The sequence below is a fragment of the Hypanus sabinus genome, chromosome 5 (genome assembly GCF_030144855.1).
Source record: "Hypanus sabinus isolate sHypSab1 chromosome 5, sHypSab1.hap1, whole genome shotgun sequence".
Lineage (NCBI taxonomy): Eukaryota > Metazoa > Chordata > Chondrichthyes > Myliobatiformes > Dasyatidae > Hypanus > Hypanus sabinus.
Window position 1 is genome coordinate 54688318 of NC_082710.1, and position 19104 is coordinate 54707421.

A 19104-nucleotide genomic window follows, 5' to 3' on the forward strand; every position below is an offset into this window, starting at 1 on the left:
GAAACTTACACAGTTTAGGATAAGCTGTTAAAAACCTTGAAACTGAATGCTCTGCAGTTTCTTAAACAATGCATTCTGAGCATCATATCTACCAGAAGGTTTCAGCAAGGCTGCCTGTGGCACAATGTTAATGGAATCCAAAGGGCAATGCCAAATTAGATTCTCAAGTTGCTCAGCAGTGAGCAGCAAGATAGAAGCCTGATGTTCATATTGTGACCAGTCTGTTACTAATGGAGGACCAAGGGCTAGCCTTTTGCTTTCTAACACACAGAATTAACTTAGGCTTGAATATAGCAGCAAGAATTACAAAAATTACTTGTTATTAGTAAGAAAAACAGACTGCATTAAGATACAGATAATAGGGGAAAAGGGGCAAAATGAACTTAATCTAGAGAATTCACTATTATTTGTTGGGGAGGTTCAACAGTGTTGAAGAGTGACGTTACCATAGCAATATTACAGCAACAGTGACCCAAGTTCAATTCCACTGCTGTTCTTAAGGAGTTTATACATTCTGGTTTCTTCCTGTATGCCTACTCGTGTTAGTAGGTTAATTGGTCACAAGCGTGTAATTGAGCAGCGTGGGTTTGTTGGGCTGGAAGGGCATGCCACCATGCTGTATTTCTAAATTTAAAATAAATAAAAGGTTGAGTGTTGGAGAGGATCAAACGGCTATGCGTGAACACCCAATGACCTTAAGGTGGCAAACTATCTTAGAGAGACACACACACACACACACACACCCCACGGCACAAGATCAAAGCAAATTTATTATCAAATTACATGTATGTCACCAAATAACAGATTCATTTCTTGTTTTTACTCTGCATGCCCACAAGAAACACAACAGAAACAATGAAAGAATTCCCCAAAAGGGACAGACAAACAATGTGCAAAAGATAGCAAACTGTGCAAATGCAAGACAAGTAAAAAGAAATTAAATAATAAATATTGGGAAAATGAGTTGTAGAGTCTGTGAAAGTGCATCCATAGGTTATGGTAACAGTTCGGTGATGGGGCAAGAGGAGTTGTGAGGTTATCCCCTCTGGTTCAAGACCCCGTGGTTGTGGGATGATAACTGGTCCTGAACCTGGTGGCGTGGGGCCTGAGGTTCCTGTAATTTCTTCCTGAAGGCAGCAATAAAAAGAGCATGATCTGGATGGTGGGAGTCTTTGATGATGGATGCTGCTTTCCTGCAATAGAGTTCCATGTAGATGTGCTCAGTGGTGGGGGGGCTGAATCTATGATGTCCCCTATGACTTCATCTATGATGGCTGGGCTGAATCTACTACTTTTGTAGTATTTTCTGTTCAAGGGAGTTTCATTTCCATATCAGGCGGTGATGCAACCAGTCAATATACTCTCCACTGCATACCTAGAGAAATTTGTCAAAGTTTTAGATGATATGCCAAATGTTTGCAAACTTCTAAGGAAGTAGAGGCACTGCTGTGCTTTCTTCATAATGGCACTGTGCTATTACGTGCTGAGCCCAGGTCAGATCATCCAAAATGATAGTAGTGAAGAATTTAAAATTTGCTGACCATCTCCACCTCTGATGCCTCCGATAAGAACTGGCTGATGCACTTCCAACTTCCACCTCCTGAAGTCAATAATCAGCTCCTTGATTTTGCTGACATTGAGTGATAGAATACGGAAACAGGGAATTAATGCTGGGACTGTGTCAAAAATATTAGACCGCAAAACTGCTTAAATTACAAGCTTGAAGAAGTTGCTCTGAAGATGTAGGGGAGTTGACAAGGTTGTCAGAAGTGGAAGATGGTACTTTTAAAATTCTTAAGCTGGGACAGCTTTCCAAGGAACAGCTTAAACATTGGAGATAGAGCAGTGGAGAAGTTTGGAAGGGATACAAAAATGTAGCAAATTTGCACAAGACAATAGCAGCGGATAGGAAGTGATATTTTCAGATCAAAATCAATGTTACTGGACTTCTAGCATCTGTAGTTCTTGGCTTTAAATGTGTGCCCATTCATATTTAAATAGGCAGTGGAAGGAGGAAAGTGGGATAAGGGGATAAGAGATGTAGAACCTCCGCTTTTGAATTTTCAAAGCTGTCATATACAAGGCTGTAGAGCTAGTTCAAGAAGTTGTGAGAAGATAGTGACCTTTTCCCCTTGTTTTCACCTCCACATTCCCAATTTGAATGGGCACAAGGCTGAGTAATCTTGTGCAATATACTCCAATTCTAAAACACACAAACATTTCCCCAAACGTGATACCATTACAGATTTGGACACCAAGTCAATGCACGTTTACTTGACAAATGTATTTCAATGAATTAAAGTCATTATCCAGATGACCATGGTCAAATCTCAAAAGGTGACCTTAGTTTAAATTCACAAAAACATACCTAAATATTGCTTGCTGTGTCAAGTCAGCCCAGAAGAGGGTCTGTGTTGCAACATCTACATCAAGAGCTACAGCATTTCTCAATTGCCATGCAATCTCTGTGTATTCCATTTTATGCAAACCAATTTTCCTAATTTCATGACGGTTAGTGAAAACCAAATAAGGCTCTTCACCTGTAAAGAAACCTTTAGTAAGCAAATTGAAGCCTAGAAAAATTAATATTCTGAATTACATTAGCAGCTGCTGTACCAAGTAACAACTTATTCAAAGTCTGCAAAATGATATTGGTTAACAATTTACTGCTCAAAATACTATATAAAATTTTCCTCATTTCTAGAGGACCTTTAAAAAAATGCCAACTGAAATTGCAATTTCTTTAAGAGTTAAGCATTGCTGAAAATTAAAATTGCAACTACAATGGTGTTCCATGGCTTCTAGAGGTGCTGTCCATCTGTATGACCTTTGTTTCGTACAAACATCACTACTGGTTTGTAAGCTGTTTTTAAAACATCACTTCTTGTGCAGGCTAATTCAGATTTCAGCTTGAAGCACGGAGTAGAAAGACATCTTTCTGCATATGCCCCTGAAACAGCAATATCTGTGCGCATAAGCTTTCTTCATATTGGTAAACATTGAGTAAAGGTACTTTGAAGGAAATATTATGTTTATCATTCATCGCTATTAAACTATTGTCGTGGCACGAGTTCCTTCTGGTCCACAGCATAGCTAGAGAATGTTGCATACGTGCATTACTTTGTTTAACACTGTTCATGAGAATAATCAAAAATATTAATATATTCAGGTATATGATAATTCTGTATTGAATCTAATACCTGTTTTACTTAACTTTCTGCAGTTTCTCTTTGAAAACACCAAAGGAAGCTTTTGACCTGGGAGATTTTTGGGAAGGTGGTGAACTTCCTGCCTAGCCTTGTACTCAACGCACTGCTAGGGCAGTAGAGTGAGAAGGTAACCAACTAGTCAGAGGGATTGTCGCAGACTGGAGATGCGTCTGAATGGTGTACACTACAACAACAGCTTCCAACACCTGTAACGTCAATCGCTGAGTCCTGGAAGTTCAGGTCAGAATGAAATGCATCGATCAGGTCTTCGAGACACTCAAGCAAAACCCCACTTAGCATAGTTGCAGCACGAGCCCATCCCAGAGATGAAGTGGCAAATGTGAGAGTAGGGTATGCCAAGTGCAAAGCTGAAATACTAGTTGGAGAAAGCTCAGGGAGACATGGAGGAAGCATGCATAGACACAGGGAAAGCTCATGTAGAAGCTACATTGAGTGCACTTGAGGAGTGTGAAGCTGATGCTGCCCTAGCAGATGCAAAAGTACATGAAGCAGCAGCAATCATCTCTCTGGGAAGGTGAATGAAGAACTGACCATTGATACAAGTCTTCTAATACAACATGGTTGCTCAGAGGATGAAATCAAAGAGGCAGGCACAGATAGGAACCAACTTACATGCATCACACCAAATTTTTACCAGTCCTCCTCCTGAACTTGCATCCTTTGCTTCAGATTCAAACCCAAAGATGAGCTTTCATTAAGTGAGAAGTGCTCAAAATCAACCATCTTGGAAACATATGGGTGCTCACCACTTAATAGGAGCAGACAAGGGCCAAGCAGTGCTCCACGTGGCTCACCTTTCAACAGAAGCTAACATGGAACCAACTGCACGACCCTCACTTGCTGCACCAGACGGTGGTGATAAATCATCATTGGACAATAGTTGAGTGAGATGCTGAGCTTGGCCACAGAAGCCTAGAGGGAGAGGTAGATCATGCTGAATGGGGACAAGATGGTCATCTGGAGAGTGGTGGAGAATCTGAAGAGAGTAGCAAGGAGAGCTGGAGAAGCAGTAACAAAATATTGCAGAACACAGATGGACACACGGTGCAGCAAGCACCAGTGGTCTCCAGGGAACTGAGCCAAGAACCTATTGACACTTCAGATACAGCTGTAAGTTCAGGCACCTCATCTTGGGCCTCTGCTTCCAGCAGAGCTGGGAGGGGAGCCAGCTGAGCATCCATCGGATGTAGCTACAGCCCCATAAATTTGAAAGACATTTTCTGGAACATCAGAAGTTACCCCACCAACTCTCATACAATGCGACTATATTTCCAACAACAGGGATGAAATCCTAACTCCTGAAGCAGAACATGGTTGTTCACATCTTAAGGACATAGCTGTCAAAATCTCTCTACTTGACTCTACTGGTGAGATTCTCCTGTTGCTTGGCAGAGACACCTTCCATGCACATAGAAATCAGAATTTATTTAAATCTTATATCCATCCCACTACGCGAAGGATTAAAAATCTTCATGCTATGACTCTGCTGCAATGTACAGACATGTGAATTAATTAGTATAATGGCTTGTAGAAAGAAGCTGTCCCGTAGCCAGTAGGTCCTGGCTTGAATGCAGCCGTACCATATGCCCCATGGAAGCAGTTGAAACAGTTTATGGTTGGGGACTGGTGTCCCCAATGATCTTCCAACCCTTCTTTTGGTACCTGCTGCTATAAGTGACGCCATTTGAGGGAAGTTCACATCCACAAGTGCACTGGGCAGTCTGTACCAGACTCCGCAGTGTCCAATGATGAAGGATGGTGAGGTTCCCGTACCAGACGGTGATACAGTCAGTCAGTATGCTCTCAGTGGTGCCCTGTAGAAGGCCTTGAGGGTTTGCGGGCCCATGCCGAACTTCTTCAGTCGCTTGAGGCGGAAGAGACGCTGTTGTTCTTTATTTTGACACAAACCTGGTGTGTACAGCGCAATGGTTGGTACGATGTACGTTATGCCCACTGACGGGACCTAGGTTGGGTCATAGTGGGTGAAATCTGCCTTGATGGTGCTCATCAGCCCACTGCCAGTGCAATTAAAACTAACGTCCTGAAGAGAAGATAACCAAGTCATTTCAGAACCTGAGAGAGTTGAATCTGGACGCAAGTCATGATTGTAGGAATAGCCGATAATAGCCTCTGCAGTGGTTAGCACATCTGTAAGCAATCTGTCAACACAGAGCAATGGAGTCAGGCAAAGGTTAGAGTCCTTCTTGTTGTTCAAAGAAAGGTACATGCAGAGGAAGTACTGTGCACTACAAAGCAGGAACCTCTTCCAATCCAATGTTACTTCAGTGAATTCTGCTTCTTTCTTGGCTCTGAGGGGCTGCAGTGGGTTGGAGGATTATGAAAGAGGCACAACTCAGTTCAGCGGGACCTCACCCAATCGTCATTCTGGGTGAGCACCATCTCACTGATCCGCTCATCAGACACCACCTCAAGCATGTGCGTCACCAAAGGCAGCATTTTCAAAGTGAGAAGTTACAGACTGCGTAGCAAGTCTGTTTCAAAACCAGCCACTGAGATAGTCCATTTGTTTGCCAAAGGCGAAATGAAACGATCATTTGACTTTTAGTTTCAGTAGTTAAGATCGATATTGTGGATGTCAGGCAGAGTGTTTTGCCTCTAGAGGCGCTGTTCCTTTTGTATTTTGTTTTGAATAAATATCAATTCCTGTTTTTAAGCTTGCTTTTTTAAAACCTCACTTCCTGTGCAGGTTAGTTTGGATTTTGACTTGAAGCACGTGGTAGAAAGATGTCCATCTCCATCTAATATTTGCCCTTGAAACAGCAATGTGTGAGACTTACGCTTTCTTAATATTGATGAACATTTAGTAGATGTACTTTGAAGCAAATAGCTTGCTTATTGTTCACTATTGAGCTATCATAGTGCCAGGAGTTCACTCTCGTCCACGGCATAGCTATAGGATGCTGTATGTGTGTATTATTTTGTTTAATGCAAATTGTGAGAATAATTGATAATATTAGTATATTCAGGTGTGTGACAATTCTGTATTGAATCTAATGTGCATTTTAGTACACTTTCTGCAGTTTGACACAGTTTTCTTATTAAAAACCCTGAAGAAAGCTGACTTGGGTGATTTTTGAGAAAGTGTTTAACTCCCTGCCCAGCTTTGTACACAACACACTACCAGGGCAGTAGAATGGCTGAAGAACAAGTGCTGCATTCTAATGAAAATGTTTTATCAGCACTTGGCAAAGATAAACATGAGTTTGAAGAGATATTCTACTTACCCAGTGCTTTACAAATCCCTTTCGCTGGATCCATTTGGTATCCTTTGTGACACAAGCATTCATAACTCCCCACTTTGTTGATACAAGTTTGACTGCAAGCTCCGGGATTTTGACATTCATCGATGTCGAGGCTGAAATAACCAATATTCAGTGTTATCAGTGTCAAACACAGGAAACGGATCATTCAGCCCATCACATATATGCCCATCTCATTTTCTTTTACTATCCCTCTTTAATGGACACAGCCCTACCCCCACAACTGGAACAGAGGGGAATTACAGTTGCAATTAACCCATCAATCTCAGAACAAAACCACCACAGTTTCACTTACCTCTGCAGATTCTTTCCTCAAACAGCTCAGATCCTCGAAGGCATCCACATTCATAGCCAATGAGAAGATCATGGCAAATGTGCAAACATCCACCATTGTTCACTAGACATTCGTTCACATCTGGAAATTTACAATTACAGTCACACATTGTAGTGTTCTCGCTCAGGTGTAAGAGAATGCTGAACTAAACACCGAGGTAAACCGTAGTCAATGAAAACAGGATCGCAGTAAGATTGACCGTTTACTGTTCACTCTTCCACATTAACGTACGGTGAAAACTGTTGATAAAACAATACAAGATTTGTACAGTATTTGTTTCCTTCTTGCTATCACATTTACATCATAAATATTTGCAAAAGTAAACTCCAACAACTACATTCCATTAAAATGCAGCATACAGTCAGAATCTACCTACGCCATTGACCGCTTTAAATACACTTCAACACAAACTATCCACAACACTTTAACTAACGAAAACATAAACCTTATCAACCGTCATTACTTTTAGCAGAATCAGCGTTAACATTTTAATTCAACATATCGATTATCTCATGAACTTACGGCGTTGCTTCACTATGTTTCTAGTGCGTAGAAAGAAAACTTTTCTTGCGCTGATCCTGCACATGTGAGCCCCCTCCTTCCCGTTTCTCCAAACCGGTATTTTCCCACAAGACGCGGCGAAACCGGGTGTGACATCATCGCATGCCGCGATATATCACAGACAACGAATTTACTTTAAACAATCCTAACTTTAACTAGAAAATGCTAACAAGCAAATTACTAAAGCGAAAATATTATAAACTAAGCAAATGCCATAAAGGCAACACACTCCCCGCTTGACCTTCGTAAGGTCACAATGAACATAATACAAAACTTCAGTCTCTAAATCAGTCCTTAGGTAGAAGTAGAATGACTTCTGTAACTGGCCTTTGGTAAATTTTCACATCGCCTAGGTTGGTAGTTTTCAACTCAACCTTCCTGACATGTCCCTCCCTACTAGGGAATGTGGCAGTGATTCTGGCCATTGGCCAGCTGTTCCAGGTGATTTGCTTGTCCCTGAGCAGGACTAAATCTCCAACTTGAAGATTCCTGCAGGGTTCTGTCCACTTTTGTCTGTGTTGCAACAAAGGTAGATATTCCTGTCTCTCAACGAGACCAGAACCAATTTGCCAGAGCCTGGACCTATCTCCATTGTTTTGTTTACAAATCTTTATCAGAGAAGTCCCCTGGTGGAGGGGGGGGCTCCTGCCTTCTGCGTAAGGAGCATTGATGGCGAGAGTATGAAGGGGTTTTCCGGGTCAGAAGACACAGGTAGGGGTGGTTGTGCATTTATAATTGCTGTGACCTCTACCATTAGCGTGCACAGTACCTCGTGGGTCAATTGGGTGCGTTACTGCATCTCAGGTTTCCTTTTCAGTGTTTTTTGCAAGGACGTGAACCGCTTGACTGCCTGCTCTTTGTTGTTTGGCAAGCACTGGCGTGGTTCTCTGAAAGGTAGTGGGGCGACCCAATTATTTGCTTCATCTCTGAAGACCTTGGTGTCCATTATTTTTAAGAAAATGGCGTCTTGAGCTGATGGAGCAAGTTTATTATCATGCTCAGTTTGAGTGAAGACTGACTGACCCAGTGTCTTTTCGGTTACTTTACATTTGCTAAAGCCTTGTCGTGCTTCCTTAATTCACATGACACTTGTGAAGGGTTGAAAAATTGACTGGCGGCCACTCTCTAGCACATTGGTCTTGAATGTGCTAACCGTCGGTTTGTGTACATTGCCAGGACACAGCTCTCCTATCACCACCCAAACCAGATCCAGGCGTTGCGCAAAGGGGGCCTCATGTGGTCCATTGACCTGCTGCCTAACCTTGTGCACCTGGAGAACGTCTCTTCCTAATGGCAGGAGTATTTCTGCTTTTGGATCCAGTTCTGGGATGTGGTGGAGATGTGGCTGGTGTAGCACTGCACTTGGCGTTGGGATCTCAGTGCGGTTCTTCAAAATTTCATTGCACTCTAAGAGTGGAGGGAGACAGATGACGACTTTACCATCCAGGGACTCGAGCTGGAAGCCTTCTGCCTTCCTTCCATAAGTTTTCACGTTGCCTGAGCAAGTTCTAAGGTAGTGTGAGAACTGATTACTCTCAATTTTGAACAAGTTAAAGAACTCTGGACTGACTAGTGAGCGATTGCTCTGATCGTCCAGAATTACATAGGCTTTGATGGCCTTGTCTTTGGCTCCCTTAGTGTACACCTTAGTGAGGCAGATCTTTGAACAAGAACGGCTTGACTGAGCTTGACCCCAAACTTCTGTGCAGCTCAAGCTGACAACGGTTGTCCTGGAGTGAGCCTCTCCCTCCTGTTGTGGGGGTGAAGGAGCTTTGTCGGTTTGCGGTAATGGGCGGGGATGCATGGCCCCATCATGATTAGTGCTATTACATTCCAGCACTTCACAGCGATCATACACTCTCTAGCAAGGTGAGAGGTAGAGGAACAGCATTTAAAACATATTTTTTTCTCCTTGAGAAGGGCCATCCTCTCTTCAAGGGGTTTTTCCCTAAATGTTCTGCATTTTTTGAGGGGGTGGGGTTTGTTATGCAATGGACAATTCTTGCTAGGGTCGTCGTTAGTTGTAAAGGCTTCAGTCTTAAGCACTGAGACAGGTTTATTAATGCTGAAATTATTCGAAGTGGATTTATCTGGCTTGGTGTAAATTGTACTGCTTCCTGGACCCATGAGGCTAGGGTCGTTTCGCTTCTTCGCCTCCTTGCACACAAACCTAGTGAAATACTCGAAGGGAGGAAATCGACCATTGTTGTCTTCTTTGTACTCTGCGCCAATGGACACCCATCTTTCCTGCAGCCCAAATGGAAGTTTGTCCACGATTTGTCTAATCCCATATGGAGTATCCAGGTATACTAGACCAGTTGAGTAGCCATCTTCTTTGGCACCTTGAATCTCCATGAGTAAATCTCCGAGCTCTCTTAACTTAGTGTGGTCCTTGGCTGACACCTTAGGAAAATTTTCCAGATGTCGGTATAGTGCCGCTTCAATAATTTCGGGGGCCGCATAGCCTTCCCGAAGTCTCTCCCATGCTTTGCGTAAGGCTAGCTCGGGGTTGTTGATGTACACTGAACGTATGCATCTCACTTGTTCGCATGATTCTTTCCCCAGCCATTTCGCCATAAGATCCAACTCTTGGGTTGCTCTGAGCTGGGGTCCATGGATAGCGTTGGTGAATGTGGAGTACCATGCACGGTAATTTTCAGGTTTATTGTCAAACTGGTATAGTCCTGAAGTGACACGATCTCCTCGTGCTAAATACTGTGCCATGGGTTCAACTGCAAGTGGCATGCGGCCTGGGGGAATATGTCGGCGGGTATATGTCCGAGGGCGTACCTTTGTTATGGAATTTGCTGTTCTGAATTCAGCCTTTGCCTCTCTTCTCGCCAAATCTGGTAAGTTTGGTGTTGAGAAGTATTTGTCATCAGCCCTTTCATTCTTGAATTCATTGCGGAGTTGCAAGGATGAATTGTCTTCCTCGGATGGATGTGATGCAATTGGGCCTCTCTGAGGCTCCTCGTGAAATGAGGCGTTAGCGTATAAGTATGGAGAGGAAGAACGAATCTTCGGGTCTATTTGAGATCAGACACAGTCGCTTGTGCGTTCCAATCTGATCTTCTCTGAAGTAGATTTTATGTCAGCCAGATCATGCATTTCTTCAGCATCTTCTATGAACTCTGCTTCCACCCTGGCAGCTCCTGCTTCTCGGTGTAGCTTCAGCACTTCTAACTCTGACGCTATCCTTGCCCTTTCCAACTGGTTTTTGGCTTCTCTGGCAGCCGCTTCCATTTTCAATTTTGCTTCTTGTTTCACGTAGAACGCTTGCACCTTGGCGGCTTCTGCCTTAGCTCTTGCATGGGCAGCCATACTTGATGATGCCCTGCTGCCCCTGTCGCTGGATGGCAATGACTTGATGCTGGATCGAGTTGTCATTGTAGCACTTGAAACACCTGATAATGCTGCCTTTTCGCTGTAGTGTTCTCGCTCAGTTGTAAGAGAACGCTGAACTAAACACCGAGGTAAACCGTAGTCAATGAAAACAGGATCACAGTAAGATTAACCGTTTACTGTTCACTCTTCCACATTAACGTATGGTGAAAACTGTTGATAAAACAACACAAGATTTGTACAGTATTTGTTTCCTTCTTGATATCACATTTACATCGTAAATACTTGCAAAAGTAAACTACAACAACTACATTCCATTAAAATGCAACATACAGTCAGAATCTACCTATGCCATTGACTGCTTTAAATACACTTCAACACAAACTATCCGCAACTCTTTAACTAACGAAAACATAAACCTTATCAACCGTCATTACTTTTAACAGAATCGGCGTTAACATTTTAATTCAACATATTGATTATCTCATGAGCACGGCATTGCTTCACTATGTTTCTAGTGTGTAGAAAGACAACTTATCTTGCGCTGGTCTTGCACATGTGAGCCCCCTCCTTCCCGTTTCTCCAAACTGGTATTTTCCCACAAGACGTGGCGAAACCGGGTGTGACGTCATCGCATGCCGCGATATATCACAGACAACGAATTTACTTTAAACAATCCTAACTTTAACTAGAAAATGCTAACAAATGAATTACTAAAGTGAAAATATTATAAACTAAACAAATGCCATAAAGGCAACACACAGCTCAAACCCTCGAAGGCATCCGCATTCGTAGCCAATGAGAAGATCATGGCAAATGTGCAAACATCCACCATTGTTCACTAGACATTCGTTCACATCTGGAAATTTGCAATTACAGTCACACATTCATTGGAAACAGCACGAACCAGAGCAAACATGAAGCTGTAAAGGTTGAGCTACCGGAGTATCACTTGGCCTTTGGATAGCAGCATCTTTTGTGGGAGGCATTGTAGACATCCTAGGTCAGAGTCCAGAAGAGTTTTGACTCAAAATGATATTCTTAAATGAATCCTTTATCTGTATTTACTGTAGAGAGATTAGTATATTTAAGGAGGAAACAGTGATACTACGGATATCAGAAATGTTGGTAGTCTATTGCTCAGCTGATTCCATTTACTCTTTCCCCCGTCATGTTTTTTTTTGCACATTTCAGGATCGTGTATTCTGGACTGATGAAATGAATGCAGCCATCTATGGAGCCAATAAATATACAGGAGAAGATGTGGAGACTCTAGTTTCCAACCTTAATCAACCTCAAGATGTCTTTGTATTTCATCCATTATTGCAGCCATCTGGTAAGACACACAGTGTGACTGGCACCTTTTCTATAAAGTTACTAACCAGGATGCATTGAATCATAGCACTGCTGTTGTAATAGTCTTAGGCTTGGTTTATTCAAAGCACAATGTCTAATAATCAATTCAAAAACTGCTATACCAATTATCTTTTTTTTTACTCCATTTAATCACCCAGCAATAGCTGACAAGTTTGAACCCCTGCGTCAGATAAATGGAACTGAGCGTCGCGATGTCAGTAAATTTGAGAAAATCTTCACCATTATAATGGTGTGCTGTCATAAATAAGTAATTGCCTCTACCAAGGTCTACTTTCCCAAATTACTGACTTTGAAATTTCTCCGTGCTCATACAGGCAAAAATCAGTGCAATGAAAAGCTGAAAAATGGAGGTTGTAAGTACCTGTGCCTCCCTGCTCCACTCGCTGATCAGTTCCCCAAATCCACTTGTGTGTGTCCGGCTGGAATGGATGTGGAGAACGATAGGGAGTGTAAAGCAGGTAAGCTGTTTTGAAACGCGCACTGTTGCATCTGGAGAAACTTGGTGCAGAAGTATTTGTGAAGATTTTGGAAACTGTTACAATGAATTAGATCTTAAGCTCAAGCTTAATTGGAAAAGATTTGTAAGAAGTAGATTAATGGGTCATTGGCCCAATGAGATTTGGTGTGAACGAACTGATTTGTATTAGTTGAGTGATTTCATTTTAAAGATTTTATATCATATATTTTCAGTTCCATGACACTATTCCTGCAAAGTCATTCTTTGTTGAAGATCTCACTTATTCCATCTTTAATTACCTTTTCAATTTAATTCCAACAGCTATTGTATTGATTATTAAACCTGCTAGATACTGAATATCTTTACTTCCAGAGGTACACAATTGAATCAAGCAAATGCCTCGGTGGCATGTGATTGAAATAGCCATGAGAAAGATTTTGGATGCAGTAATGTTTCACAGGATATTTAATTTTGGAAAAGGATTAATCTTTGACATACATTCAGTGGCCACTTTATTAGGTACATCTTCTCGTTAATGCAAATATTTAATCAACCAATCATGCGGCAGCACTTTAATGCATAGAAGCATGCAGACATGGTCAAGAGGTTCAGTTGTTGATCAGACCAAACATCAGAATGTGGAAAAATGTGATCGAAGTGACTTTGACTGTGAAATGATTGTTGGTGACAGACAGGGTAGTTTGTCTATCTCAGTAACTGCTTATCTCCTGGTATTTGCACACAAAACAGTCTCTCGAGTTTACAGAGAATGGTGTGAGAAACAAAAAGACATTCAATGAGTGGCAGTTCTCTGGGCAAAAACATATTGTTAATGAGAAGTCAGAGGGGAATGGCCAGACCAGTTCAGGCTGATAGAAAGGTGGCAGTAACTCAGATACCCACAGTTATAGCAATGGTGCACTGAGAGCATCCCTGAAAACACAACACATTGAACCTACAGGAGGTACCTAATAAAGTGGCCACTGAGTGTGTGTCAGGTATGGACAGCTGGGGATCAAGTGAATCCTTTGAGTTTAGAATGTAGGAGTGGAATGCAAGGAAAATCGTTGTGGGGTAGGGCAAAAAGGAGCACAAAATGGTTTTGACAGATGATGGAAAGTAATGCTTTTTTTTGTATTTTCTAATGCATTGAGGCCAAGCAAATAACTAGGGAGAGAATAGGGCTCCTTAAAGATAAACAAGGTCATCAGCTTGGAGCCACAGGAAATGGGTGTTGAGATCCTAATCAGATATTTGTCTGTATTTCCAGTGAAAGTTATTGATACTAGGGAACTCCAAGTTAGTGATACCTTGAAAAGAGTATACCTTAGAGAAGGCATGGAGGTCTTAAAATACATAAAGATCAATACATCTTTGGGGCTTGTTCAAATGTGTCTAGGAAGTAATTACAGAGCCTGTGTGGGCTTATCTAGGATGAATGCAGCATCTTGATCAGCTAGGCCAGTGTTCTGAAGTTTCAGAGTTTGATTCTGATGTGCGGTATGGCACATTGGTAAGACAAACCAGGGCAGGACTTGCAATGTAAATGGAGAGTTGTAGTCAGGATATTGAGTACAGGAGTTGGACATCATGTTACAGTTGTACAGGACATTGGTAACTCCACGTCTGGAGCGCCGAGTGCGTTTCTGGTCACCCTGCCAACGGAAGGATGTCATTACACTGAAAGGTGAAAAAAAAATTGTATGGGGACACTGCTGTGATGAGGTTGGTTAGGCTTGGACTCGGTTCTGTGGAATGCAAGAGGCAGATGGGTGAACTTTCTAAATGCCCCAGGCATTTCCCTTGGGTAGGGTAGTCCAACGCTACAGGACATGGGCAAAAGTGAGAGTGGAAAGATTCATCGGGGCATTGAGATGCAACTTTTTACAGGTCGTGGTGCACGTATGGAAAGAACTGCTGGAGAAGATGGTAGAGGCAGATACAATGAGAAAAGACATTTGGCGAGGTACATTATTTGGAAAGGCTGAGAGGGATATGGAACAGGTATTGAGCTCAGTTATACAGCTTGGTTGGTTTAGGGGAGCTGGGCTGGTTTAGGGTTTGTTTCCATGCTGAGTAACTCCAAAGCTCGGGAAGAATTTACAACACCATCTCAAGTTGGTAAAAATGAAGGGAACTAACTTCCCAGTGTCCTGTAGTATTTGCTCAATCATCCTTCAGGTGACGTATCAGTTGTTAGAAGTATCTGGCCAAACTGGCAATCTGCACAGGAGCCTAGAGAGGCTGGGGAAAATGAGGTTAATTGCATTATGGAGGAAACAGAGTGGGTGGTTTTGAATGGTTGCCAAAACTGTTGCCCTTCCAGATGCCCCACGTATTTGTATTCTGTGTGGATTGTTATGGGTATGAATAAAGCTTCTACCTTATCAATGGTCCAGGCACTCAGAGCTGTACATGATAAAACTCAGGTTCAACTTGATGTTGCCAGCACTGGCCAGAAGCAAAAGCAGAACTTGTCAGGCGCCATTAGCCGGCTCACTGGTTCCACCACACCTGCTTTATTTTTTTGCTCAATTTTAGACTTTTCTCTTCCAGACTTTAGTAAATTCAAAAGCTGCTGATGGAGCAATGGCTTGAATCTAAAGGTTTTTTTTTAGTGCAATTGTTATGAGAGGTATGTTCTATTTTATTCTGTCCTCATCTTCCCCAGTCCCCAAATCTTTGGCTTAATAAAAGAGAATGATTACCTAAGGCAATCATTAAATTTTCAGCAGAACATTTACTGAGGCCAAATGTAATTGCATCCATCAAAAATTAGATTTAGCAATATCAGTCTGGTACTTCCAACAGCCAGCTGAATTGAGTAAACACTACTTATTAAGTACTGTTTGAATTAAATTTGTTTTCCTAGCTAATGCTTCCTGTCCTAAGACTGATTTCACCTGTCTTCATGGACAATGTACACCCAGTAAATGGCAATATGATGGCAGTGCTGACTGCGAAGACGGATCTGATGAGGCCCCTGAAACCTGTTGTAAGTTTTTGATTTTATCTATATTGTGTAATCACATTTCTATAGCTTTGTATTTGTCTTGAGTACTCTAAATTTGTGTTTTTTTCAAACATTGAGCAAATTGTCCACTTTAAAAGCTCCTGGGAATCATTCTTTTACAAAATCGTTAGGCCAATTGCATTTAACTTGGATTTTCCCAGCTGCTGCTCAACTCCCCACTTGGTAAGTGTGTCACTGATATTTGCCTGGTTGGTTTAAAGGTAGTTTATCCCCTTTAAAAACATTGAACATGTTTCTGGATGATGCCATAGTCTTAAATTCACTTGGTTTAGAACAAAGGGAGCATTTTGCAGTTTCAAAGAATTATTTAAAGTTCTGCTTGGAATTCTTAAGGTTTCTCTGTTTGCCGTGAAATGGGATAAGTTTTGATTTGAATTGTTTAAGCACAGTAAAAACTACAAATTAATAAAACTGAATGCAAGTTTTACTTGGATAATGTTGTAAATTAGCAATAAACATACCAGGTTTTTAAATTGCAAAAGAATGAAAATTAAAAATATTATTACCAAAATGCAGCCTTATCCAGGTCCAGTTGAAATTTGATAAACTGCCCAAGATTGTAGTCTTTCCCCTAAGTTGGTCTTTTCTTCTGATGGAAGAACCTCATAGTGGCAATGTTGGGTGAGTCTTCTGGTTAATATCAGCAAGCTATTTGTGTGTTTGTGTATGTATAGGAGTACACAGGGAAATCTTTTCAGTGTAATGGATTTGTTCACTGACTTTTTGAATACAGCATTGGGGGCCCTCAACTCACAAGCAGGAAGGGGTTATCCCCCACAGCTGGACATTTCCTCTTGCTCAACGCAGGGTCATTTACTAGTGACCTCAGCCTTGGAGTCACACGTTCATTTGCATTTTTGTTATTATCTGTGTTTCTTGGTTTGTATTTATTCAGGGAGTAGATCGATTAAGTTTTATTCTAATTTCAATGAAACATTGACAGATAAATACAGATGGCGAAGGACAAGGTAAAATTCATTTCTTTTAATGTCAATGGGCTATTAAATCCAATCAAACATAAGAGAATTTTATTCAATTTGGAACAATTTGATTCATACTGGGAAAAATGGTTTAACCAAATAATGCCTCATAGGCCTGACTTTATTCTCACAAATCAATGAATCTGTTGTAAAAACAAAAGATCACTCCCTACTTTTACATAGTTCTTTCCTTTTGTTTGGTTTTCCTCTCCACTCTTTTCTATAAGTGTGTACCTCAGATAAATACTTCGTGGAGATTTGTGATATATATGATATAATATATAGGTACAATGTCTGAAACACATCTTATGGAAATGTTTGTTTGATGATGAACTTCAATTAAAAAAAAATTACAGAAGAAAAAAATATTGGAAACACTCAGTGGGTTAGGCAGCACCTGGTGAAAGAAATGGTTGATATTTTGTGTCTGGATCCCTTGGTCAGAATGAGTTTGTTCTTAACTGTGCCAGAATTGTACACTTCTGGAATCTGAACTAACTGCCTTGTTGTTTTAGACATAAGAAGAACCTGTCGGATGAATGAAATCAGTTGTGGCACTGATTGGCTTCAGTGTATTCCTGTTCGTTGGAAATGTGACGGTGAAAGGGATTGCATTTCAGGCAGTGATGAAGAGAATTGTGGTAAGTTGAAACAACTACCTTTCAAAGTTCACCCTGACACCAACTTGAACCTTGGCCTGCAAGTCCGAGTGAAAAACGCCTTGGAGGGAAAAAAATTTAATAGGCTATCAAACTTTGAAGATCATCAAATCAGTGCATCCTGTGTTTTAAAGAGACAAGAATGGTAGATATATAGCATGTACGCAAGTAATACTAATAGTTTTAACAAAGCATTGCTAATCTGTACATTGCCACAATAAATGAAATCAATTTAATCAGATTTCTTCCTCTTGGAAGCATATCAGCTTATGGATTAATCCGTTAAGTGCAAATTCAGTTGATGAAGTTAACTTGATCATTTTTGGTTTGCAAAGATCTGCTGCTGTTAGATTTTCATTTTAAGAATGTAGACACAATTAGTCTTTCAGTGGATGTTTGTACTTGGATTGTGAAGGAATACCAGAAAGAATGATAGGAAAAAGATGAGAACAGTTGGAAGATTAATCTAAGTGTGGCATGCAGTCAAAATAAAACTAGCCTTACCACTTGTGCATTTTCTTGGGGATAACGTGGAACATGAACATATGAATTGGGAGTTGGAGGAAGCCACTGAGTTCCTCAAGTCCGTCTTTCCATTTGTAAAAACATGGCTAATCTGACTGAACTTCACTATGTGTTCCTGCTACTCTGGAAATACCCCATCCCTCTACCCTACCTCAGCTTATTACAAATTTACCTTTGTTTGCCTTAAATTTTCTGTACTCTGCTTACTTATCCATTTTGAAGACTGGCTCCAGAGACTTAGACCATAAAATATAGGAGCAGAATTCGTCCATTTGGCCCATTGAGTCTGCACCTCCGCTTCATCACGGCTGATCCAGGTTTCCTCTCCGCCCCAATCTCCTGCCTTCTCCCCGTATCTCTTCATGCCCTGACCAGTCAGGAATCTATCAACCTCTTCCTTAAATATACATAACAACTTGGCCAACTCAACTGCCTGTAGCAATGAATTCCACAGATTCACCACTCTCTGGCTAAAGAAATTCCTCCTCACCTCCTTTTTAAAAGGACACCCCTCTATTCTGAGGCTGTGTCATTTGGTCTTCGACTCTACCACCATAGGAAACATCCCCTCCACATCCACTCTATTGAGGCCTTTCACCATTCAATAGGTTTCAATGAGGGCCCCCCCCCCCTCCATTCTTCTGAATTTCAGTGGATACCATCCCAGAGCCATCAAATGCTCTTCATATGAGAAACCATTCAGTCCTGGAATCATTTTTGTGATCCTTCTTTGAACCGTCTCCAGTTTCAGCTTGTCCTCTCTAAGATGAGGGCCCCAAACTGCTCACAATAATCCAAGTGAGGCCTCACCAGTGCTTTATAAAGCAGGCTTGTGACCCTTGAGACTGCCTGGCTTGTCTAAAGCAGGTGCCATTTTCATTTTGAATAGTAACCATGTTTATAGTGCATGCACTCCACATTTGCCAATTTCCTTTGGGATTTTGTTTCAGTCAAGTTGCCTTGATCCTCAGTGAATGGAAGATTACCACACATTCCAACTACTAGTCTACTCTTGTGCTCCTTCGTTTAGATCGGCATCCATTCTCAAATAACCCTGTGCAGAATGCATTCTCTCAAATGCTTTTAGAAGCAAATAATTTATATTTTTATGTATATTCCCTCCACATAACATTTGCCCGCCATCAAGTTTATTAGGTATACCCATTTAGAAACTACTTCTGCAAACCATGCCCTTTGACATCTTATCTCCCTGCACAGCACAAGTGCTGGAATCTTGACAATTTAATAATATGCTGCTCTGTTCATTAATTTTTTACTTTTCCATCTCACACTTTCACCATTGCCCTCTCTAACTTGTACAAGT

At 41.3% G+C, this 19104-nt stretch overlaps 1 protein-coding gene and 1 pseudogene across 1 annotated transcript; one reads left to right on the forward strand and one right to left on the reverse strand.

Annotated features, from left to right (window-relative positions):
- Positions 1–536: 536 nt before the first annotated feature.
- On the reverse strand, positions 537–11583 carry LOC132394755 (very low-density lipoprotein receptor-like). Its single transcript, XM_059971166.1, has 5 exons — positions 11520–11583; positions 6803–6926; positions 6476–6606; positions 2369–2540; positions 537–624 (listed from the first exon to the last, which is right to left on the reverse strand). Exons 1-5 carry the CDS (start codon positions 11581–11583, stop codon positions 543–545), a joined length of 573 nt encoding a protein of 190 aa, XP_059827149.1. The 3' UTR covers positions 537–542.
- A 383-nt stretch (positions 11584–11966) lies between these two features.
- LOC132394756 (very low-density lipoprotein receptor-like) overlaps positions 11967–19104 on the forward strand; it is a 28072-nt pseudogene continuing 20934 nt past the window's right edge.

What these genes read in the sequence shown, in the direction of transcription:
- LOC132394755 (XM_059971166.1), bottom strand. Translation starts at nt 11,583, where the DNA reads ATGGTGGATGTTTGCACATTTGCCATGATCTTCTCATTGGCTACGAAT. An exon ending in GAATGCGGATGCCTTCGAGG is followed by an intron (nt 6,927 to 11,519) that starts GTTTGAGCTGTG and finishes GTAAATTTCCAG; the next exon opens with ATGTGAACGAATGTCTAGTG. An exon ending in GAAAGAATCTGCAGAGGTAA is followed by an intron (nt 6,607 to 6,802) that starts GTGAAACTGTGG and finishes TGGTTATTTCAG; the next exon opens with CCTCGACATCGATGAATGTC.